Source organism: Rhinolophus ferrumequinum, chromosome 8 (genome assembly GCF_004115265.2).
Source record: "Rhinolophus ferrumequinum isolate MPI-CBG mRhiFer1 chromosome 8, mRhiFer1_v1.p, whole genome shotgun sequence".
In the NCBI taxonomy this organism is placed as follows: Eukaryota; Metazoa; Chordata; class Mammalia; order Chiroptera; family Rhinolophidae; genus Rhinolophus; species Rhinolophus ferrumequinum.
Window position 1 is genome coordinate 3,546,836 of NC_046291.1, and position 25,621 is coordinate 3,572,456.

A 25,621-nucleotide genomic window follows, 5' to 3' on the forward strand; every position below is an offset into this window, starting at 1 on the left:
TTGTATTAATTTGCAATTGCTGCTATAACAAATTACCACAAAATCGGTGGCTTACAGCAATAGAAATTTCTTTTCTCTCAGTTCTGGAAGTCAGACATCCAGGGCTGTGGTCCCTCCAGAGACTCTGAGGAGAGTCCGTTCCTGGCCTCTTCCTGCTTTTGGAGGCAGCCAGCATTCTTTGGCTCATGGCCACATCACTCCAAAATCTGCCTCTGTAGTCACATTTCCTTCTCCTCTTCTGCGTGTGTCTGATCTCCCTCTGCTACTCTCTGACAAGAACACTTAAGATGGCATTTAGGGCGCACACAGTAATTCAGGATAATCTCCATTTCGTGGTCCTTAATTCAATCACTTTTGCAAGGACCCTTTTTCCATATGACAACATTGACAGGCCCCAGGGATTAGGACCCAATATTTGAGCGCAGGGGTGTTCTTCAGCCTCCTCCAGCACTCCACAACCCTATGAGATAAGCACTGTTGTCCTGTCATTCACTGACAGCATCCTTAAGGAAGGACCAGGTTGGTATCAGTCTACACCAGCACTGCCCCGTAGGCGTTTCTGAGGTGGTGGTACTGGTCCACACTCACTGTCCGGCGTAGTAGCCATGAGCCACATATAGCTATTGAACATGTAAAAGTTGGTTAAGCCACAGAAGATACGAATTTTTAAATTTTATTTTAGTTTACCTTTAAATTTAGGTCACCCCATGTCATTAATGGTGACCATATTGGATGGTGCAGTCATAGAGACACTGGTTTTCAAAAAATCGCTTGCTGTAGCTGCTATTTCTTTCGGCTTGGGACCTGTCATAAACTGTCATTTAAGTTTCAATATCCATCAATCAGCTTCATTGTAAAGTATCACCCAGGGGTCTTAGGAGTGGCCTCCTCCAACCCCTTAGGGTGATAAAGGAGAGCCCTGAAGCCCAGGGGGGCTGCCTGCCCACAGCCAGTTATGGCTGTGGGTTCTGGTCCCTTCCTCGTTTCTTCCAAGTCTCATCCTCCTTTCCCTCACAGGTATCAGAGACACCTGAGCTCTAAAAACCAAGGCTGATCTAGGCCTTCGGGTCTTTGCAAATTGTCCTTTTGTGGAGCGTTGCCACTTAGCCCCACCAACATTTTATTACTTCTCGGAACGTCACCTGACGTCTAGCTCGTCCTTCAGTCCTGACAGAGTGACGCCACCCAATAGGGTGACAGCCCTGGGACTGGCCCAGTGGCATTCCTTCTTCAGCGGACGCCTTTTAATCCTTAAGGAAACTGAAAGTGATTTAAATGAAGTAGTCTTATTCCATCTTTTTAAGCCAACACAGAATCAATCAGAAAGGATGGGTAAGAGGAAAGGCTCTGGGGGCTGGGGTGATCTCCATCCTCAGCAGGTGAGCCTGGCTCGGAATTAAAATGCTGCTGCCTTTTAATCTTGTGATGTGATGGTATCTATTATGTTACCTTAATTTAAAAAAATACATCATAAATCACACACATGCGTGCACACAAGAGTAGAGGTCTTACACCCAGGCTGTCTAGGTTCACATCCCAGCTCTAGCACTTGCTGTGTGACCTTGAATGGATTACTTAACTCCTCTGTGCCTCCATCTGTTCATCTTAAAATGAGAATATTAATAGCATCTATATCAAGGCAGGGAAACAGGTTAATACTTCATAAAGCCCTTAGAACCATGAACAATATGTGATATATGTTACACCTTCAGTAATTATTTTACACATTTAAGAAGGCCATCACATTCTCAGACACACAATTTGCTGTTTCCATTCCTGAGTGGGGCCTTTATATTCACAACTGTAAGTGTCTTTGCAAAATGCTGCCTGGCCAGTCTACAGAAGGAGGGACTGGCTGGTGTAGAGGCGGGGGAGGAGGGGCTTCGAGGGGTTGTGGGGGTACAGCTGAGGGGATAATAACAGGGTGTGCAAGCACATAGACAGTGGAATGTGCTTCGAGTCCCCAGGGCGGGGGCGGGCATGTCTACAGATTACCCACAAACATACATTCTTTCTGGAAGAGGTCTTGGAATGCTTTGTTATTTTTTCATTTTTAAAATTGACATAAATGCAGTAAAATTCACCCTTTTGTGTACAGTTCGATGAGTTAAGCTTTGTCATTTTAAGGTCTGTCGACCAGGGAGACCTACAGACTCCTTGTCTCACTCCCTCCCCTCCCCCCTACCCCCACCCTCCCCTCCACCCCCCTCCTACACCCCACCCCGTGCAGTGTATGCCAGTCTAGGAATCCAGGAATTCATGGAGGGTGGAGTCTAGAAGAATCTGCAGGTGGAGAGAGTGACCCGCTCAGGGCCCAGTAGAGCTCCAGCAGTGAGCAGAAATTTGCTGCGGGTGAGTGGTGTATTTGGAGTGAGGCAGAACATCAGTTTCCTGGAGAAGTGAGTTTCTCGTCTACACATGGAAGGTGTGCGGTCTCTCTCCACGGCAGCCTCCTCCATGCTGTTCCCTGGGCCCTCGGACCTTGTCACGAGCATCTGCTAGGCTCCCAGGCCGTGCCGCAGTCCCTTCCTGCAGGTCAGAGGGACTAACCCCTGAGATTCTCAGACCCTCAGGATCTACCTGGCACTGACGGAGGCCCCTGCGGTCGCCGTGGCTTCGAGCGAGAGTTAGGCAGACCCACAGGTGTCGTGCCCTTCGGTGTGCTCGTTTGTTCACACAGAAATGCAGTGGGTGGAATAGCCTCCTTCACGTCAGCATCACAGAACAGTGAAATCACAGCAATACGGCCATCAACGTGGCAGTAACAATTTAGTAAAGTATTGTGATAACGAACCAGTCCCAGAGCCAATCAGAATCCGGTGTGCAGGGCGGCTGGTCCGGGACGTGGGTCAGCAGAGGTTGGGTCTGAGTCTGATGGAGCAGAGGGGCAGCCTGGTCACCTCTCAGTCGGGAGCGGCTCTCTGAGCTGTCAGAGTCCTGGGTCCTTAAGGACTTCAGCAGAGCCGTATGACGTCCGTCACCTCATCAGTCCTCACAGACTTGTTTCCTATCAGCCCTGCAGCTGCCGCGCCATCTGTCTGGTGGTCGTTTATCTTCATGGGGAATTTCCACAGCACTCAGTGTCCAAGATGGAGTCACACTTGCTCATGCAAAATGGAGTCACTCTTGCTCATATAAAAACACACTTTTCAGGGTCACTGCACACAGACCTACACCGGCTTCCATCACTATTCACTCCTTCGGAAGATGCCCTTTCTTCTGATCCTGTGTGTCCCTCCACTACCCCCACAAGAGAGACTGTGTGTCAGGTGCTTCCCACGGATGCCCTGATGGGACCCCAAGGCTTAGAAAGGTTGAGTGGTTCTCTCAGCGTTCATGGCTCATGAGAAGCAGGGCTGGAATTCATACTCAGGTCTCAAACCCAACAGCCACGATGCTCCCACAATACCAATTACAACTCCTCATTCAGGGTATTCTGGCAACAGGAGCCTTGTCCTGTGGGTCTGCGACTCCACGGTGCGCTAAGTGTGAAGTGTCATCTTGTAGGAAAAGATGGCGGTGGCCAAGGCCACGGGGCTCATTAGCTCCGACCTGGAAACACAGGGCTTTCCTTATTCCTGACTCCTTCTCTTTCCCCTGCTTCACACAGCGCGCAGTGAATGTTCTGTGTAGATAAAAGGGAGGGAGAGAGAGAGAGGAATCATGGGATTTGAGAAAACTGGCTTGCCCCAATTATTTTACAGATGACAAAGTGGACTCAGAGAAGTCAGGTAACTTGGCTAAAAACTTGGGTAGTTACCGGCAGAACTAAAAGTCTTACGGGTGAGTAAAGACTTTCTGAATCGTGAGCATTGTGTAAAACTGGAATTGGGTCTCGAGGGAAGGTTCAGAATTGTCCTCTCGGAGGACTTTTAAGGACATCAAAAGAAACCACCAGCGTGTTCACAATAGGTATCTTTGGGTAGTGGGATCATGGCTATATTTGTTCTTTTCCTTTATATTCTAAGTTTTCTACATGCAGCGTGAATGACTTTCAGAATGAAAAGAGAAGCTTCAGAAGGACAGTGGGATAGGGGTGGTCACACACAGGGAGGTGAGGGGCTCATTATTTTGAATTCCTTGTGTAATTATATTTTCAGTAAATTCTCAAAAGCAGCTGTGGTCTGTAGCGGAGATGTGAACACAAGTAGGCTACTCAGATGAGAAAGTGAATAGCTTTTTTCTGCCAATTGCTTTGGTGGGAATGTATTAGGTTGAATGGGGAACAAAAGGAGAGGTGGGATGAGAACCGAGGGTCCAGGCATTTGTACCGAGGCCTTAGGGACAGGTGCACACCCGTGTGAAACTGCGTATTGTGGGAACAGAGCCCCAGAGAGCAGTTTCCAAGCTCTCGGCCTCACGTGGAAAGGTGCTGGCTCGGGTAGTAAATGGTCATCAGCTCTGACTGGTTGGCCATCAGCTGTAACCAGTTAGCCATTGCCCACTGATACAACTGCCGTGGCTGAGCTAGCAAGTGCGGATTGCAGCTGGCAAGTGGGGTTGGTTGGCTGGCTGGCAGAGAAGCAGACAGCGGATTGCGGATCACGTGGATCGTACTTCCTGTGTCTCGCCCGGCCACCAGCGAGACGGGTACAGGAAGACCCCTCGTTGGGGTACTGGTGGATGTTTGCTTTTGTGTCTCGACCAGCCGCCAGCGAGAATATAACGGTATGACTCCCCTCTCTATGGCTCCGGTGGTGATCCTTTTTGGCCTCACCATGCCCTGCGTTCTTGTGCGGGGAGCGGGAACAGAGTCCCTGCATTACACACATTTTGATGTCAGTGTGGGGACAGGGCCCCAAAAAGCAGTTTCCAGGCTCTCAGCCTCACATAGAAAGGTGCTGGCTCAGGTAGTAAATGGCCATCGACTGATCAAATGACCATCAGCTGTGGCTAGTTGGCCGTCAGCTGTAACCAGTGAGCCATTAGCCATGAATATAACTACCGTGGCTACGCTAGCAGGAAAAGGGGGAGCTAGCAAGAAGATGGCGGCTGAGCCTGCAAGCGGCACAGTGAGGGTTGAGAATTGTTTCCTGTGTGGCTCCTGTTTCCTGTGTCTCCAACCCAGCCGCCAGCGAGAGTATAGAGATATGGCTCCCCTACCTATGGCTCCGTGGGTGTTCATTTTTGGCCTCACCATATCCTGTGTTCTTATGTGGGGAGCAGGACCAGAGATCCTGCCTGACACCCCGCACGACACTTGGCATAGTCGGCAGGATCCCCCGCATGACACCCCGCAGGCCACCCCGCACGACAGTCAGTCGTCATGGTAAATCAAATTAAGAACACCCAGTGGCTGTAGGCACATGTGATTTACCCAGGTGCCAAGTCACATTGAAAGACAGGCGCAGAGGCTCATTTACAAGTGCACTGGACAGACTCCCCTTCTGTGGGCCATGATACCCTGGCTTCCGCTGTGCCCTCCTTTGTGCCTCTCTGTCTGTCCCTCTAGATTGCAAGCCTTTGGGGGGCAGGGCTGTGATGTCTTCCCCTGGTCTCCTCTGAACCCAGCACAGGGTCTGGGGTCCAGCAGATGCAATGCATGTGCTGAGCTGAGCTGAATTCATTGGCGGAGAAGAGCTGAAGGTCCAACTAAATACTGTAATTACTTGGGCCGGACTGCATTTCCTTCACACTGGAGTACACGTCAGAATCAGCTGCCAGCTTGTTGAAACCAATTTCTGGGCCCCACCCCCCACCCCCACCCCCCCGAAGTTCTGTTTCAGTCGGTGGGACTGAGAGTCTGCTTTTTTTTTTTTTTAATTACCTCCTACTCTATTGATTCATTGTTTTGTGCGTGATAAGAACACTTAACATAGAATCTACCTTCTTGGCAAATTTTTACATACACAATACAGTATTACTAGGTACAGGCTCTATGCTGTATCGTCGATCTCTAGGATTTCCTTGTCTGTATAACTGAAACTTGGTACCCTTTGCCTAACACCTCCCTGTTTCTGCCCTCTCTCCCTGATTGCCCCTGGCAGCCACCATTGGACTCTCCGCCCCTATGAGTTTGACTATTTTAGATTCTTTGTGGAAGTACCCTCATATAGTATTTGTCCTTCTGTGTCTGGCTTATTTCACTTCGTATAATGTCCTCTAGGTCTATCCATGTTGTCGCAAATTGCAGGCTTTCCTTGTGTTTTAAGACTGAGTACTATTCCATTGTGTAGACGTAGCACCTTGTCTCTATCCATTTATCCGTCAGCAGATCTTTAGTTTTTTTTTCCATATCCTGGCTATTGTGAATAACGCCACAGTGGACGTGGGTGTGTGTAAATGGAAAAGCTCACTTCCTCTTGTGTTTCTCTTTCACTCACTCCCTACTACCACACTCCCACATCAAGCAATTCTCTGCGACACCGGCGAGGTGCCCTGTAATTCAGCACAGTTCTGACACTACCTGGAGCCAGACTGCTCCCGCCCAACTTCAGGTGCCAGTCACAGATGCTTTCCTGATTGGCTAGACATCAGGGTTAGGTTTGACAATTTGCTAAAATGACTCACAGAATTCAGGGAAACACTTATACTTACTGGTAACATGAAAGGATATGATACAGGATAAAGGTGAACAGCCAAGTGGAAGAGACGCGTAGGGCAAGGTATGTGGGGAGGGGCGGAGCTTCCGTGCCCTCTCCAGGTGTCACCACCCTCCCAGCTCCGCACCTGTTCACCAAGCCGGAAGCTCGCCGCAGCCTGTGCCTTGGGGGTTTTCATGGAGGCTTCCGCCTGTAGTCGTGATTGATCCTTGAGTCAATTTCCATCCCTTCCCCCTTCCTGGAGAACAGCAGGTGGGGTGGAAGTTTCCTCGCTTCTCTAATCACCACTTGGTCTTTCTAGTGACCAGCCCCCATTCAGGAGCCCACCAAGCACCTCCTCATGGGAGCAAGGACACTCCTACCACCAGGAAAAGATGGAACCGACCAGGGTTTTAGGAGTGCTGGGCCAGGACCCAGGGCAGAGACTAAACATATTTTTTCTGTTATTTCTAAGCGTGCATTTAACTCGTAAGGATCCTAAGTTAAGGTAGGACTGCAGGATCATACGGTAGTCCTCTTTTTAAGTTTTTCAGGAAGCTCCATACTGTTTTCCATAATAACTGGACCAACTACCATTCCCACCCACAGCACACAAGGTCCGTTTCTCCACACCCTGGCCAACACTTGTTATCTGTCACCTCTCTGGTAACAGCCATCTCCACAGATGAGAGATGCTGTCTCACTGCGGTTTTGATTTGCAGTTCCCTGATGATTAGTGATTTGAACATCTTTTCATATACCCGTTGTCCATTTATATGTCTTCTTTGAAGAAATGTCTATTCAGTTCCTTTGCCCGTTTTTTAAATTGGGTTCTTATTTTGTTTTACTATCAAGTTGTAAGAGTTCCTTATATATTTTGGATGTTAACCCTTTATCATATACATGGTTTACAACTATTTTCTCCCATTCTGTAGATTACCTTTTTATTTTGTGGTTTCCTTTGCTTTCCAGAAGCTTTTTAGTTTGACGTAGTCCCATTTGTCTACTTTTGCTTCTGTTGCCTGTGCTTTTAGTGTAGAGTTTGCATTTCTAACAAGCTTCTTGGAGATGCTGGTGCCCTGGTCCTGGGATGTTACTTTGAGTCGCCTCGGGCTCTCTGCCACCCTCTGCACACCTTCCAGGGAGGTGGGCAAGGGTAGAGAGGCACACTAAAGAGTGGCAGAACATTGCAGGGAAAATTAAAGCCAGTATGATCCTGAGAAGTAAAAACTCTCCAACCGACTGCCTCTGCTGAGGTCACAGGAACTGGGACAGTCAGATGGCTGTGGAGCCACCTCCCTGATGATACTGAATACTGTGATGGAGGACAGACTGTTTTTTGGATATGGAGCCTTTTCGTTTATTTTAGGACGTTCTTAATTTCTGTGTCATATGGTGATGTGTCCAACATGTATGTGTTGCTTTGGGCAGAAATGATTGTGCCTTTGTGTTTCATAAATAGAAATTTCCCACCTCATTGAATGAGGTCCAAGGACCTGCAGAGCTGACCTTTTAGCCCTAAAGCTGCTCTTTTCTGCAATTCACTCTGTTGCTGTTTATAAAAGATTATTTATTTTTGAAAGTAGCACATAAGAAATAAGTTTAAAACGTACATATCGGGCATTTTGCTAACTTACCCTTTTCCTCCTCTGACAATTTCCAAGCTTTCTGGACTCCTGAGTTAGAAAGAGGAATGAGTGACCCTTTTCAATCAGGAAGTTGGTGGATGAATGACGCATCTTGAACTATGGGTCCGTGAAGAGAAATGGATGGCAGCCTATTTGAATGGAAAAATCCTTCCATTCCTTCCTAAAGTGACACTCTTGCCTGGGTATTGATTTTTCTGTACAAATACATATTTACGACAGAAAGGTGAAAACCATTTACAGGTATTGTTTGCCGAACAGAAGAACAACCCAAATCAAAACAGTCAACTGCGTAATCAGTGATATATTGTTCTTTTTAATACAAGTGGGCAGGGGCTGGCAGGGAGGTTCCTGTAGGATTCAAGCATAAGCAATGATAATACTTTCAAATCAAGAAGTAAGCTTCTGTCTTGAGTGATAACTGCTTATAAAACCTCACTAATAAGTAGAAACATCAGTGAGCGAATCAGATTTTGTGCCACTAAGAAATTTCCTTGCTTTGTGCTCTGCTTCCCCCCGTCTCCTTTGAGAAGCGGGGCACCCCTCAGTTTCCCAAGGACCCTGGTAATTAAGTCCAGGTGCAGCCAATCGCCTTTATTGAGTGTAAGTGAATTTATAGGCAGAAAGTGACACTTGTGGAGGCTTCTGTGCAGTGGCACTAGCTGCTTTCTTTAGAACGCAAGAGAAATTTATGAGCCTGCTGACATTAATGGAGGTGGCTGGATGACTTGGGGGGTACCGGCCGGAAACCCCTCCATCCATATATTTTTCATACTTGAGGAAACACAGATAAATCTCTGTCCTGGGAGTCTGAAATGGTGGGGCCCGTTGAAGCTCAGTGTCAGACCTCAGGGGAAAAATGGATCATTTTAGTAGTTCTGCTTTCTAAATCACCGAGAATTCTAGAGCTGGTCATTTTCACATTTGTGCAAGAAGGTTTGACAGTGTGCACACATTTTTAATGGGTCCTACGTTTACCAAATGTTCTCTGTCTCACATTTGCTCATTGAAAGATGGAGGCCATGGGTGGTTTTCTCCTCAACCTTCCCCAGATGATAGAATAGAAAGGCGGAGCGATCGCTGTGTCAAATGGATTTTTGTAAGAAAGTAACATTAATCATTGAAAAGATTCTGTAAGACGTTAACATTGCCCTCCCCCCACGAGCCTTTGTCATATATAAGTCCTAGAGAGTCTAGCGCTGAGAGGAACTTTGGAAATTATCTAACAGGCACACAACGCTTATTTTTTACTAACCGAATGAATCAGCCTAGTTCCATTGCACCATTTGGCAGAGAGGAAAACCAACCAGGTTCCCACAGCAGTGGAGCGATTTGCTCAAATCACACCGCTAATTAGTGGCGGCAGTCCCAGGTTTCTCCATTTCCAGTAAAATACTATTTTCATTATACAGCTACCCTGTTGCTCCAAAAATGAGACCTAGCCCCGGACAATCAGCTCTAATGCGTCTTTTGGAGCAAAAATTAATATAAGAGCTGGTCTTATTTTACTATAATATAAGACCAGGTCTTCTATAATATAATATAAGACCGGGTATAATATAATATAATACCGTATCCAATATAATATAATACCAGGTCTTGTATTAATTTTTACTCCAAAAGACGCATTAGAGCTGATTGTCCGGCTAGGTCTCATTTTCAGGGAAACACGGTAGCCTCTCGGATGTGTCTGAGGCCTTATGTTAAGGTTTTATTACTGGAACCCCAATGCACCATGTACTCCCCAGGGCCACCAGCTCAATCAGCTGCACCCATGAGTCCTGTGCAGAGTGCCACGCAGAGAGCCGCGCCTGCAGGTCAGCGAGCTGCTTGAAGCTTGGCTGTGCTTGGGCAAGTCTCTCACACTGGCTCAGGCCTTGCCTCCCTCGCCCCCTTCCCTTCTTTGTCTCCATGGCAACCTGATGGAGGCACATAGCTTCCAATTCCATCCGGTTTGTTGACTCCCCAGTGTGAATCCCCAGCCCAGAGAGGTCTCCTAAACTGCAGACATGGAGACCCAGCTGCCCAGGCAGCGTCCCACTCAGACATGGTGGACAGCTCGGGCTCCGATGTGTCTGATCCCCTGAAACTGCTCCATCCCAGCAGGCGGTGACCCCACCCTGCCAGTCTCTTTGTGTCATCTCAGACTCCCCCTTCTCTTAGCCCAACTCCCAGTCAGTCAGAAAATTCCACTGGCTGTACCTTCAAAATATACCCCAAATTCACTCACTTGTCTGGCCTCCATCTTCACTGCCCCCTGGGTCTGGGTCTGAAGCCCATCAGCCCTGGCCTGGACCACAGTAGCCTCCTAACTTACTGCCCTGCTCCAACCTTATTCCCCAAAATCTGTTTTCAGGATGATGAGAGTATATTCACTATCTGCTGCTGTGTCACAATATTACCAAAAACGTAGTGGCTTCACATGACACCCACTAATGGCTGCACAATTTCTGTGGGTCAGGCATCTGGGTATCACTTAGCTGGGTCCTCTGCTCGGGGCTGGGGTCTCATCGGCTCCCACCTCTCGTGATGACAGCATTCTGGTCCTCGTGGGCTGCCAGCCTGGGGGCCTCCATTGCTGGCTGGCTGTCGTCTAGAGGGCCCCCAGCTCTTTGCCAGGTGGGCCTCTCCCTGTGGCAGCAGCTTCATCAAAGCCAGCCAGGGAGAGAGTGGGAGCAAGCGCCAGTTCCCACCAGGTAGGACAGAATCAGGGAACTAACAGCTCTTCGTCCTGCTTGCTGTGTCCTATTGGTTCCAGGCATGTCACAGATCCCGCCCACACTTGAGGGAGAGGGAATAGAAGGTGGTGTGAACACCAGGCGTCAGGTAACCCCAGCTGCCTCAGAGTCTGTCTGCCAAGGAGCAAGAATCTTCCTCTGAAAACCCAGAGCAGGTCATGACCCCTCTCCCTTTTCCCACCAAGAAGGCATGTCTGGGCCCACTGTCCTGAGGCCACTTACAACCCTGGCCCAGGGACACCTCCTTCTCAGCAGGAACTGTGACCCTACCCTCCTCTCCAAGAACCCCAGCCTCTGGCAGACACTCTTCCACAGGTGCCGCTCCCAGAACTGTCCCCCGTGTGTGTTTTGTTGCTTCTAGCGGACCTGGGAGAAGGGAAGCTAGAGGCTTGTGCTTGTGTTACTGAATCCTTTTTCTGCAGCAAAAGAGAAAAATTGTGATATGATTGTTTTTGTTTTCTTTTTTGGTTATTTACTTCCAACTTGTTTGTGTTTTTACTTTTCTCTCTGACCCAATTGTTATTCAGATGGTACTTCTAGGTTTCCAAGTGGTTCGAAATTAAATCACTAGTATTTTATTCCCAGAACCATAAATAGTTAAGTGATAGGAAAATGCAATATTATGTACATCAGTAAGAATAATGTGGTCATTTCAGTTCATGCAGAAAAATCATCTAATATAATCAAATACCCACTTCATATTTTAAAAATTTAACAAAAAAGACCAGTTAAGTTCTTAGCATAATAAAATGTAAGCTGAATGAAGGCAGAGATTTTTGTATCTTCTGTTCACTGCTTTTTCCCAATACCTAGAAAAAGTATCTGTCACATAGTACACACTCAATAAATACGTCCTAAATGAGTGAGTGAGTGAATGAACGAATGAAACACTGAGTATTTTTTAAAAAACAAAAGAGAGCTATACATTTAATGAAGAAATGGGATAGTCCTTCCAAAAAGAAAGGACAATATGAATAGGCTTTCCCCCAATAATAATTAGTACCATAATATAAATTATTGTTAATATAAAGAAATGAAAACAAGAGAAATGAGTATTTTTAAGAAAGTGGCAAAATGTATATTTTTAAAAGTCAATGGTAGGCAAAATATGGCAGATAAATATATGAAAATTCAAGAAGTCTATAAAGATTAAAAGGAAGAAATGAACAAACGCTTGAATAAATGGCAAGATATGCCATGTTTCTGGTTAAATGGAAAGATGACAGATCCACTCTAGGTAATTTATAGAGATAGCACAATTTCAATTAAAATCCCAACAGGATTATTTATTGAACTTGAAACATAATTATTAAAGTCATTAGGATTACAATAAGAAAATAAGAACAATAAGGAAGAACAAATGGCACAGTATTTTCAAGTATATTATAAAGAAAAAGTAAATCCATAATACTGATACAAAGGCACAAACGTGTATCAGTGAAACAAAGCAGAGAGCCGAGGAACTGACAGCGTTGGAAGCAAATAGTGCATAATGAATTAAGTCAAAAAAGTAGGAAGAATGGAAAAAATATGGTTGCAATACCTAGGTTGCTTCCTTGTTAATGCTAACGAGTAGTATAAAGCAGAATGGAGAATTTAACGACCCTAAAGAGGTCACAATTTTCCAACTACAGTAACAAAAATATTTTCAAAGAAACTTGGACTAATTGTGCTATAAAAATTACAAGGTTCATATAATACTCGAACCCTAAAATAAGACACAAAAGGAAGCCAACGAGAAATAAAATTTATTTTATTATAAATCATTTTACTTGATTGTTTTATTTAATTACATACATAATCCCTATTTGCTAGAACAAGGAAAACAGTACTGAAATGTATTAAAAAAAATTAAGTTTTCCTCCCTCTGGTCTCATACCTCAGAACTAATGCAGTGAAGAGTGCTTGTGTGTCTCCGTGCACGCATACACACACACGCGTGCACACACACGCACACGCCCACACATGCACACACGTGCACCCACACGCATGTGTGCGGTTCTCCTCCCGTCCCCTGTCCCTTTTTCTCCTGATAGCACGTATCCTCCCCAGCCAGCCTGTCACTAACGTCCTCACTATTCAGAGAGCAGGTTGGTCTTTATGAGGCTGGATTTGGTCATCGAAGCATTTAGTAAGAGCCTGAGGAACACAAAACTCAGGTCCAGAAGCTGAACGCTACAGTGGGATTTTACTGTAACTACGTAGCCGTTCCCCAGTGGGTTGTTATTACAGTTTTTATGGTCTGCAATTTTTACTACAAAGAGTGCATCACAAATACCTGGGCTTTCGTTTCTGTAAGAATCCCTAAAGTGGAGCTCTTGGGGCAGACGGTGTGTGTGTTTGAAAGGCATTTAAAGCAGTTGTGGCAGCTGAAGCACTAAGGACCCACTGTCGAAGCGTTCACACGGCCGCGGCAGTGGCTGTGGTTGTTAGTGGGGGGTCCTGGGCACCCAGCACAAGCCCAGGATCTTCCTGTGGGGGAACCCTTTGTCTTTGGATAAGTCACTTAAACGTTCACATTTTCAAATTTCCTCCTTTGCAAAACGGAGAAAAGGACGCACCTTGCAGAATTTCTGTAAGGATGAAATGCAAAGCTGCATTGTGAAAGGCGTGAGTGAAAATGCTTTGGAAATCTTCATGCCACCGACACATGAGCTGTTATCATTTCTGTTAAGTCAGTGGACCCAAAAGACGGAGGAGACAGTCACACGGAGTGAGCAGCAAAGTGTCAGCCTCCCCAGCAGCTCGAGACATGCAGATTCTAGTGCGGCTTCCATCCTGACCCAACTGGTCAGCTCCCGAGTGGGCAGTCGCGTTCCGGTCTCCACCTCAGTTCCTCGCCGAGGACTCCCTGTGGGCAGCAGGTTTCTGGAGAGCTTTTGGGGAACCCACATGGGTCCAGGAGTAGAGCATGGTCCCGGACTCGGAGCGATCTCACTGGTGAAACTTTCGCACTAGTAAATATTCAAAAGAATATTTGTTAACGCTGTAAGCACACATCCTGCAATGATTTACAGCATGTGTCCCACGACAGAAGCTGAGACAGTAGCTCCGTGGTGACATTTCCTCAACCAATAAGACTATCCAACTGACCAAAGGTCTTTCCCATTTCTTAGTAGGGAAAACAGATGGCAGAGGGAAACCAGAACCACGTGGCGCGTGTGCTTGAATTCTTTCCTTTTCGGGAAGTGAGCAGGGCCTTTCCTGGGGTACTCCCACCATCCTGCCTCACCCCTGTAAAATTTGGGCAGGGCAGGGAGGTTGTGGTTATAACGCAGTTTCATTCTTCCCACTTAAAATAATGAGACGTTGGCGCCTGGAAAGTGATTCTAGAGCAGAGCACCTGATTTTCAGGAGCAGGTTGGTACTGTTAGCAGGAGACACCTGTGTGGTGTCACTAAGGTGACCTGGAGAGGTCAGGATGCTCCCAGAGGCTAAGAGAGCAGACGGCATGTCTGCCCCGGCCCAGCCTCTGCCCCCACAGTGTGGGCCTTCAGTGGTAATTTGTCAGGCACTAGAAGGAAATGGCACCAACGTGGCCTGAGTCACCAGATGCCAGTGACAAACCCTACTTGTACAAAAAACAAATGTGGGCTACTTCACACTTCCGCTGTGGACATGAGGAAGCGGGCAGGTTTGGCGGGCCAGGGGCCTCATGCCAGAGTGGGGACTGGGTCCCACGTGCCTCAGGCTCAGGACCAATGTCCTATCTGTGGGGCCGGACAGAGCTTGAGGCAGGGTCATGAGACCAAGGATGAGGTGGGGTTGGGGGAGAAGTAAATGAGAACAGGATGGGATCAAACAGGGTGGGGGCAATGGCTGGGGATTCAGAGCTATTGCTTGACTCACGGGAACCCCACCTGGAAGCTCACGTAGGGGAGAGCAGGTGTGACAGGTGCTGGCCCCACTTGGGAGCCAAGGCATTGGAGGCTATTATCCTGAATAACCTGGTGCGATATGCAAGGGATGAGTCAAGAACTGGGATGTCAAGAACTTTGAGCCAAGAACTGGGATGGAGGGACCAAAGAAGCTGGAAGAAATGTCAGGTGACTAGAGCCATCCACCTGGAGCAACTGGGCCGTGCCATCACCTAGAATATGAGCTCTCTGGCAGGGAGGGGACCTGGTGGCTCCGTGGCTTCTTCCTTTTGTAATATTCCAGAAGTAATCTGGACCTCGTGACACGACGGTGTCATTTGTTTTTGCAAAATAGTAAACAATCACGGAAGTTTGATAGATAACGTAGTCAATATTCAGTGTTCATGTTCAAATTTTTCGAATAATTTTTAGGGAGTGGATTTAATGAATAACTTAAAGTCTGTCTTTTGCAGAAAAAGCAGAGAACCATATGATTTCACTGATATGTGGTATATAAACCAAAAGCAACAAAAGAACAAGACAAACAAATGAGGAACAAAAACTCATAGACACAGACAATAGTTTAGTGGTTACCAGAGTGTAAAGGGGGTGGAGGGCGGGAGATGAGGGTAAAGGGGATCAAATATATAGTGATGGAAGGAGAACTGACTCTGGGTGGTGAACACACAATGGGATTTATAGATGATGTAATACAGAATTGTACGCCTGAAATCTATGCAATTTTACTAACAATTGTCACCCCAATAAATTAAAAAAAAAAACAGTCTGTCTTTTGGAAATTATACTTCATTTAACACAAATTAAATATTGTTCCGGAAAAGTTGAATCCTTGCTTTAAAAAAATGCCATCCCCGTGGAATGTGCCAGCATTTGCTTGTAGGTGGCTCGATGCAGACTGAGTGCTCAGAATATCAGATAAATCCACAGCCTTCCCAAGTTCCACATCCATTTCTCAAACGTTGTGTTCTTGGATGCTTTCCGCCTTTCTTGTTCCTCTTTTTCTGTGTTTCTCTGTCGATTTGGGTGCGATGAGAGCCCTGACACGCACCCTGCGGGTTGCTTTTCCTGCAGCCATGTGACGAGTTCCATTTTCTGCACCACTTGTCCCATTTGCTGGTTCGGATGCCCCATTGAGGAGCAGCCTATTTTGCCATCGCCTGTTGCAGCAATTTGAGGACAAATGGAATTTGGGGGCAGAGGGGAGATGACATGCCAGCACAGGCTGCACGTTAACTTTGTAAATCAACGACGTGATGAACGTTCAAGGATGAGCACCTGGCGCTGGAATTAAGAGTCAAGGTATAATCGAGGGAAGGCTGTGATTTTGATAATTACACACACAAAGGCAGCATATTTTAACAGAGTAATTTTGCAGAGGATTTTGCATTAAAATTGTTTTAAGTAGGAAAGATCCTTGCGTCTGTGAAAGTATGTTCCAAGCTGCAAAAAGAAACTGAGGTAGTCACCCAGAAACAATTTAGCATCGCCCTGGGTTCTCCATCCCAAGTTTACCTGCCTCAGCAAGACCTTGGCTTGTAGGATAAGAGGGAACTCATTTTATTTGGTCGAAAAAACGTATTTAATACGAGGCAGTCAGGAAGAGCTCTGTGATACGTGACACTTCAGCAAACCTCAAAGCAAGTGGAGGACACACCACTTGGTGTGTTGTTTTATCTGAGAGGGAACATCTCTGAGGAGGGAGCCAAGGTACAATGAGGAGCAGGAACTGGAGAAGCAAAGAGGAAGGTGGGGGATAAGCCAGGCGGCACCCGGGGAACCAGCAGGTGTGCCATTGTAAGCGGAGGAACCACACATGCAACGTCTGAACCGGGACACTTAAGAATGACAGGAGCTGCCGGTGTTAATGGCACGTAACCTGGGACATACACGTTAACTCAGTTGTATGGGCATTGGTTTCACTTTGAGCAAGAGAATTGGTGAACTTCGAGCAGAGAAATGGCATGAGGTGACATGTTTTAAAAGGATTACTCTGGCTGCTCCATGGCAGGAGACCAAGGCGGAGGGCAGCAAGGAGACCAGTTAATTGCAGGAACGCAAACACAGGATAATGGAGGCACGGACCAGCGGAGACGATGAGAAGTGGTCAGATTCTAGATCTAGTTGGAAGGTAGAACCCACAGAGCTGCTGATGCTTGAACATGGGTATGAAAAGAGAGAGGAGTCAAGAATGACGCTAGGTTTTTACCCTTGGAGCAACTGGAAAAAGTTTCCATTTTCTGAAATGGGGAGAGTGTGAAAAGAGGGGGAGTTTGGAGGGAGAGGTGAAGACAAGGGTTGTGTCAGGACATTTCAGTTTGAGATCCTTCCTGCACTTCCAGAGGGACACGTTGGGCAGGCAGTCGATTGTATGAGTCTGCAGTTCAGGGAAGAGACGCAGGCAGGAGACGTCACATGAGGTGAGATGAAGCGTGCCGGTGGCGTTGGAAGGTGGAGAAGAGCATAAGGGGATGGGCAGAGAAGAGACAGGACCGAGCCCCGGGCCACCCAGCACTCACGGAGGGGGCCAGGGAAGTTCCAGCAGGTTGAGCAGATGGTCAGGAGACAGGAGAACAAAGAGGGACCCCAATAAGCCAATCGTTTCAGGAAGAAGGGAAGGTGGAGAGCTCAAATACTGACCGCCTATGTAAGCAGACGAGGAGGAGCTTCATGAGACAGAGGAGTCGCGAGAGAGGCAGGAGGGAGTCAGGGTGATGCCAAGCCTGGAGGCCAAGGGAAGAGAACTTTCTACAAGAGGGTCCTCAGTCATCTGAGCGATTGAGAGAGAGCAGAGTGGTAAAACCTCCACGGAAAGCTGCAATATCAAACTCATTGCTACACTCGTGTGTTAGTCTCTGAGGGCTCCCTTACGAAATACCACAGTCTGGGCGGCTTAAACAACAGAAATTTATGCTCACAGTTCTGGAGGCTGGAAGTCCAAGATCGCGGTGTGGCCAGGGTTGGGTCCTTTGGAAGCTGTGAGGGAGAATCTGTTCCAGGCTCTGTCCTCGGCTTATAGATGACAGTCTTCTCTCTGTTTTTCTTCATATCGTCTTCCCTCTAACTATGTCTGTGCCCAAATTTCCCCCTTGGATAAAGACCTCAATCCTATTAGATTGGGGCCCGCCCTACTCCAGTATGACCTCATCTTGTCTAATGACCTTGGCAACGTCCCTATCTCCAAATAAGGTCATATTCTGAGGTGCTGAGGGTTGGGACTTCAACCTGTGTGTTTGGCGGGGGTCATAGTTCAGCCCTTCACACCTTGTGGGAACTATTTTCATGGAGACAGTGAATGTGAAGGATTCTTTTGCAAAGTTGACAGTGAAGGAGAGCAGAGACAGGTGAGTAGTGGGAGGAAGATGAGTTTTCTAAAGGAGAGACCCTGGGCATGTCTCAGGTTCACAGGGAAGCACCCATTTGGGGGGTGCTGCTGGAGAGCAAGGGCCCTACAGAGTGGAAGGTGTGAGGAGCGGAGGCCAGGAGATGCACGCCAGGCTGCCCTGAGTCAGGGGGGCGGTGGTCCCTTTGACCAATGAGAGCGGGGAGAGCCGGTCGGGTCTGGGATGGACTCATGGTCCCTGTCAACATGGCAGCTTCCCTCTTGCCTCCCCCAGGGACATACCCAGCCCGCTGGTGGCAGAACCGGGAGTGTGAGGGAGGGTAGGTGGGGGCTGATCGCTCCAGGCAGAGAGCCCCTCGTTTTGTCATTTCTGTTGTTTGAATGTCGACGTTCGCACAATGTGTCAGCCCTAAGCACAGCGGTGGGTTTCCCGGCCACTGGGCCTGGATGGACACTGTGGGTGTCCAGTCCCCGAGGGTGGCAAACTCCATGTCAGTGTGTCTGAGTGAAAGCACAGCCTCTGCCCCTCGGTGATCCTGGGGCCGTGGGGAAAGCAAAGAAAGAACGGAGTGTGTGGCAGGGAGGAGGGAAAGGGGGCACAGGTGGGTGAGCATCCGGCAGAAACCAGACGGACTGTTTCTACTCTTAATCTTTCCTGGCACCCTCAGTTACTCCCTTGGAAGTCCCCAGATGGGCTGTCACCTGCAGTGATGCTGTCAGAAACACCATGGAAGCCAAAGTAATATTTTGATTCACTCATCTCTGAGCACACGCGTCTCCCCTGGAGGGTTTCCACCCTCTCGGTGTGCAGGGTCCAAAGCACTAAAACACTCATCACCTTGCAGCTTCCTTCTGATGAGCAGGGAGCGATCATCTCTCTTAGTCCTGCAGAGCCTTACTGGAGAGACGGAAGGCTGTGTCCCCATCTCTGCATGGTACACCCTGAAAATGGTGGGGGTGAGATCCAGCAGCCGAGGAAATAGAATATAGAATTCAAAACCTCTTTTCTCTTAGCATGCACTAAGTGACCAAGTCACAGGGAGAGAGCCCCAACCAGTGCAACCCAGGGCACCCTCGGAATGTCGCAGCTGTGGAGACAGGACCCCTTGCCACAGAGGGGCAGTGGAATGGCAGGAGCACAAGAAAGGGTGTGTGTGTGTGTGTGTGTGTTTCCATGTGCCCGCACACAAGATAAAGGGTTTTCAGTTTACACTGTCACTTTCTAGATAGGAATTTTCAAAAATATCTTTTAAAGGCATACTCTGCAACAGGTTTTACATTCTTTAAGGATAAGACGAATTCAATTTCTGATTAATTATATAAAGTAATGTGACTGAGAAGAACTAACTAGGTTCACTTGTCTATGAAAAATAAATACATTTAATATTATTTTTGCAAAAGGTACTATGAAAAACATACGTTATTAAATCTTACTGACAATCGATATGTGACATAATTCAGAAATCCACTGTAGAAATGGCACTGTGAATATTTTTAGTTTTTATAAATTGCCAGGTTTTCTTGGAGTCTTCAAAACCATTCAAGCTTTAAAATGTGGAAATAAAATGATACAGGGGAGTTGCTGGTAAAGGGGGTGATCCGGGGAATAAGCTGAGTGGGTGTGAAGAGGAGGGAGCGCTCTGACTTTTCGTCCCCGTGCATTCATAGTTTCTATCCAAGAGCTGGCTGGGCCCATTGATGCACAGCTCAGTGCAGGGCAGGCAACCTAACAAGGCACGAGAGATGAATCCTGGGGACAAGCAGCATCGGAGGCCAAATATACGCAGCAGCCATGGACTAGACTGTGAGCTGCACGAGGGCAAGGTCAACATCTTCTGACCTTCAGGTGACTGTCTTCCATGACTGCATCCAGAGTCTAGTCAGTACTAAACAAATGTTTGTTGATTGACTATATGAATAAGTGGCTGTATAGATGGATAAATGAATGGATGGATGAATGGATAGAGTGAATGAATGAGTGTGTGAGGCCACCAAAGGAGCTTTGATGACGGTGGCTCCATAGACAGAATGGCAAACACAGTGTGTGATCTGCCATCCTCACTGCTCGTGCATTTGTCCACAGACCACACACACACGCACACACACACACACACTGCATTGTGTTCAGTTCCTTTCAAAGCAGCTCTGAGGAGCTGAGTCACATTCCCACAGATTGAGCCCCTAGGAGAGGTTCAAGAGACCCAAGAGGTTTTGTCCAGACAATAGCATGTTTGAAAAGCAATCATGTGGAAGAGAAAGGGAATCAAATTCCATATGTCCCCAGAAGGTGAAACAGAAACCCAGGAGTCAGGTTGCAGTTGGTCCAGTCTCAGCAAGGACTTCACAACAGCTGGAGGGTCTGGGAGGGGAGGCGCTTCCTGAGAGAGAGTGAGCCAACCGTCCTGAAGGCATGGAAGCCGGGAGGTGCAGCGCAGCTGTCCTCAGAGTATGTCCGTGACCGCTGGGTCCCCAAGACCTCTTCAGGATCTAAAAGTCAAACTCTTTTCCGATGACCACTGAGACTCTATTTGCTGACGTTTGTACCAAAACACGGTGGTGGGGGGCTGCTGGGTCCTCAACGGGGAGCAAGGCAGACGCCCCAGTTCAGTCATCGTGCGCCTCACCGTCCTGCACCTGCCTTTAAACAGTTTCATTCAACAATGTCCTGAGGACGCAGTAAAAGATAATTAATTCTACTTAGACTTGACCTTTGAATACATCCCGGGTTTCCCCGAAATTAGGACCTCGCCGGACCGTCAGCTCTAATGCATCTTTTGGAGCAAAAATTAATGTAAGACCCGGTCTTATTTTACTATAATATAAGATCAGGTCTTTATAACATAACATAATATAATATAATATAATATAATATAATATAGTATAATATAATATAATATAATACAATATAATACCGGGTCTTATATTAATGTTTTCTCCAAAAGATGCGTTAGAGCTGATCGTCCACTTAGGTCTTATTTTCGAGGAAACAGGGTAGTAGCTTTCTAACATTCTATGTGATAAAATCAAGAGCACGGAGAAGTGTGCCGGCATCTCGAGGAAAAGCCTGGGAGGTTGTCTAGTTCCAAGGTGAACTAACCACTTTTTATAGAGCATCACTTTTTTGGGGGGGAGGGGGGAACTGACAAACTCTGGTTATTCAGAGTTGAGTTTTGGGGGGACACATTTTCTCAAAAATGAATCAAGTGACCCTAAAAGAAAGCAACTGAGAGTATTTGTAAAACTTGGGAAATCTTGTAGTCACCTCTCTGAGTCTGAGAGCTTCCCGTTACTTAGACATCTGGTGAGAAGGTTGGTGGAGTCACTAATGAATGTGGTTTTTGATATGAGCAAATGTGGCAACATTGGGAAGATCCACATAACTCAGTGAACAGTTATTTTCCAAATGACCCATATCCAGTGTTACAGAATTGTGCAGAGTTATGGCCAAAAGATTTATTCCATGGGCAAGAGAGACTGACGGATTTCCCTGTGACAGAGAAGCAAAAGTCCGTCGATAGTGTCAGATTCCACATCACAACCATTCTTTAGGAAGTAACCACTTGTCAAGCGTGGAATAGAATCAAAGCTGAGTATTCCGTTATCTCAAAGGCTGTTAAAATAGTCCTCTCTTCCCCAATTACACATCCATGTGAGTCCAGTTTTCTTCCTGTGCCTCAACCAAGACAACACACTGCAAATGATTGAACCTAGATGTAGACATGAGCAGCCAGCTACTTCCCATTAAGCCAGACCTTACAGAGATTTAAAAGATACAGAACGGTAATACCATTCTCCCTATTTTTGTTGTTGTTGTTTTAGGAAACATTAATTACAAATTATATTTATGTTAACATATAATGGGTTTATTACTGTAATTTTTAAATGCATACAAATGAGTATTTTAGAAATTGCTCAGTTTCACTATCAAATACGTTAAGTATCAATAGCTATAACACATGCACAAAAGCTCTTTGGGATACTGAAAAATTATTAAGAGTGCAAAGGTTTCTTCAGGCCAAAAGTTTGAGAACCACTGTTGTAGTCGTTTTAAACATACCAATCTCCTCTAACTGTTAGGGTCTGTACTTCCGTGGCTTAATGGAACTAACTTGGTCGTCTTTTCTTTCTGCATGTGAAATAAACGTAACACTTCTGTCAAAGTCAGTTTCTTTTAGAAATATTAACTACATATCCCTTCTGGAATTCTTCAAAATTAAATTTGCAAACCTGCTTTTTAAAATGTAGAAATTATATGGTTACAGCAAAAACAAAAAAGTTACTGTTTGGAACCCGTAAATTATAGGGTCTTAGAAAACCCTAAATCATGCATGTGGATTTCATGCACTATTACTAAATTTGTAGTTCTAGCAATTCCATCCTTCTGTTTCGTTTCAAAATCCTGTGTTTATCCTCAGTTTTAAACAGGAAGAAATGATTTGTGCTTCTGTCTTCATTCTTAAGCACAGAGTATCTCAATAATTTAAAGGAAAAAAAGAGAGAGGATGAGACATACAGTCTGTTTTAGAGGGAGTTGTGTCTGTCTCCGAGTAGCAATCACCTACAGAAAGGAACCTGCTCCTGAATGTCACGAGGTCCTTCTGCTCCTCAGAGATGTTGTGTCTGGCCCACAATTGGCGGGGGGCCCCCGTCGTAATCACCATCACTCATTTATATGAGCATGAGTGGAGCCAGCTAACAGGGAATATAACAGAGAGGACTGTGATCATTTCTATTTCATTTGCCTTTTTCTCCGCCTCAGGAACTTAACGGGCACCTTTCCCGACTACCCTGACGTAAAAGATGGAGGTTCAGCGATTATTTTTTCGAAGAAGACCCCACAACAGGTACACATATGCTTGAGAAATAAAAAGTAAATATATCATAATCACATTTCCTTATACTTGAAAGTTAATCAGTTCACAGCGTTATTAGGGCATGGTTATTTTCCTACAAATGTTTACATGAAAATACTTTGGATGTTCGTCGATGAGTGTTCGTCAAGTTCACTGTACTTCGACATTTATTTCATAATGAATTGACCCTTAACCTTGTAGAGGCTATGACAACATGGGGTGCTCATCTTCTTAGTAAACTCTGAGCAACTTGACTGCAGGAACCCTTTGTGTTCCGGTCCTGCTTGCCTGTGTCTCAGCCCTTGTCCCCCTTCTCTCCATCATCACCACGTTAACTCCAGCCGTCCACTCACCACCGTCCTCCCCGTTGGTGCCCTTGAGCGCGACCTGCTCTTCCCTCACTCCAGGGTGCGCTCCCACTCTTCTTCCTCTGTTTAATTTCTGCTCACCCATCAGGATGCAGCTCTTCTCCAGATCCATGTTCCACCATTTGATCATCTCTGTAGATGCTCATGTGGCAGTTGATGAAATGGACATCAAAAACAAGCTTTAGAAATGCCTTAACAAACTAGAAATAGGAAAACTTTTCTTAACATCAGAATATGTACCATAGAAACCAAGAGTAGTTTTGCATTATTCTCAGCAGTGAAACATTAGAGGCCTTGCCCTCAAAGGTGAAACTCAAGAAAAGAATACTTGCTATCAGAACAATTATTAATAATTCTCTGCAAATTCTAACAAATGCAATAAGATTAGAAGAAGAAAAGGAGTTATAAATATTTTAAAAGTCATCATTTTATCAGTTTTCAGATTATGTGATTCTCTTTGTATAAAACACAATAGAATTAACAAGAAACTATGTTGATATAGTATATAGAATTGTAAAGAAGTATATTGACAAAATTATACTGAAGAATGAAAGAAAACTTGAACAAATACACTGATGGATTATTTTCCTGCATAGAAAGACCCAATAAAGCACAAATACATATTAACTTTCCATTATTCTATGTAGTCAGTGCAATTTTAATCAAATCAAAAAAAAATTTTTATTGACAAAATTATTCTCCAGTTTATATGGAAGAATGAATGCATGAAGATATCCAAAAAGTTTTTGAAAAAGAGCTATAATCTCGGGGACCTTGCCCTCCTTGATATAAATCAGATTATAAAGGTAAAGTAATCGAGGCATCATGGCGGTGGGGAAAGGATAGACTGTTAACAGCAGCAACAGAAACAGCACGTGACATGTTTACGTATAGCGTTCACTCGACAAATATTCTGTACCAAGTCCTCTGCAAAGCACTTTATGTACATTAACTCATCCAGAACTCCCAGCTTCTACAGATCAAGCAATTTGGCCAAATTCAATTCATAAGTTGTGGAGCTGATATTCAAACCCGGGTAATCTGACTTCAGAATAGTATGCTCAGAAACTGATTCAGGTACAAACTGGAATTCAATAATATAATGATGACATCACAAATAAGTGGAGAAGCATGGATTATTCAATAAATAATATTGGGACAGTTGTCTCATAGTTTGACAAAATTAAGTACATTTTTACCTACCTTATTATACAACATAAATTTTAGATGCATTAAATATTTACAGGTAAAATAATAAACCACAAATTGCAAGAAGAAATTGTTTGAATATCTAATAATAGTGGAGAATAATTTTACAAGCATGTCACCCTAGGCAGAAATCAAAAAGAGAATAGGCTAATATATTTGACTATATAAAATGCAAATGGCAAAAAAATATTATAAATTAAATTAAGGTGATATGATACATTGTAGAAAATAGTTGCAACTTCTGTGACAATAGGTACCTTTCACATGTAAAGAGTTCTTAGAAAATAAGAAGACGAATCTGAAAATCTCAGGAGAAAAGAAGGCAAAAAATACAAACAGAAATTTAATAAAAGAAATTTTACAACTCATTACCAAAGAAATTTAAATGCAAAATAATGTTAGTATATCTGTTTTCACCTATAGGAGTGGTAAAAATTTTAAATAATGAAAATAACTGGAGTTGGTTTGCATGTGAAATAAACCACTCGCATACATTGATGATAAATATGTAAATTAACATGACATTTTTGAGGGACATAGGTCAAGTAAATATCAATATTTGTAATATGAATTAAAATTTGACCTATAAATGCTAAAGAATTTATACTAAGGAAATAATGAGACAAGTTGCCTTAGATTGAGACGAACAAATTTTTTCCATAAAGGACCAAATAGTAAATATCTGAGTCTATGGAACATACATTCTCTGTCACAACTACTCACTTCTGCGATTATAGTGTGAAAGCAGACACCGACAATATGTAAATGAATGGGCACGGCTGTGTTCCAGTAAAACTTTGTTTATAAACATGGGCATAGCCCAGATTTCGCCCGTGCAATGTAATGTGTTCACCCCTGTCGTAGACGACTGAAAAAGCTGCCCATGTCTGCCCTGTGTATAGCAGACAAAGCAGAAAATGGGCTAACGTTCCTCAGTAGGGAACTAGTTAAGTGACATGAGGCACAGTGCAGCAGGAAAAACCATGCTGTCGACGAGGGCTTTTCAACTTCAGTACCACTGACCCCAGTCAGCCTCGCTGTCTCCCTGTGCTCCCCTGTGTGAGCCCT

General features: G+C 45.4%; 1 protein-coding gene across 4 annotated transcripts in view; it reads left to right on the forward strand.

Moving 5' to 3' along the window:
* The window catches only part of IQCA1 (IQ motif containing with AAA domain 1), a 138,176-nt gene that overhangs the window by 35,669 nt on the left and 76,886 nt on the right, over positions 1-25,621 (forward strand). For all 4 annotated transcript variants that reach the window (XM_033111418.1, XM_033111417.1, XM_033111420.1 and 1 more), the window contains one exon: positions 22,883-22,967. In XM_033111418.1, the coding sequence (XP_032967309.1) occupies positions 22,883-22,967 (85 nt within the window). The remainder of the gene's footprint in view (positions 1-22,882; positions 22,968-25,621) is intronic.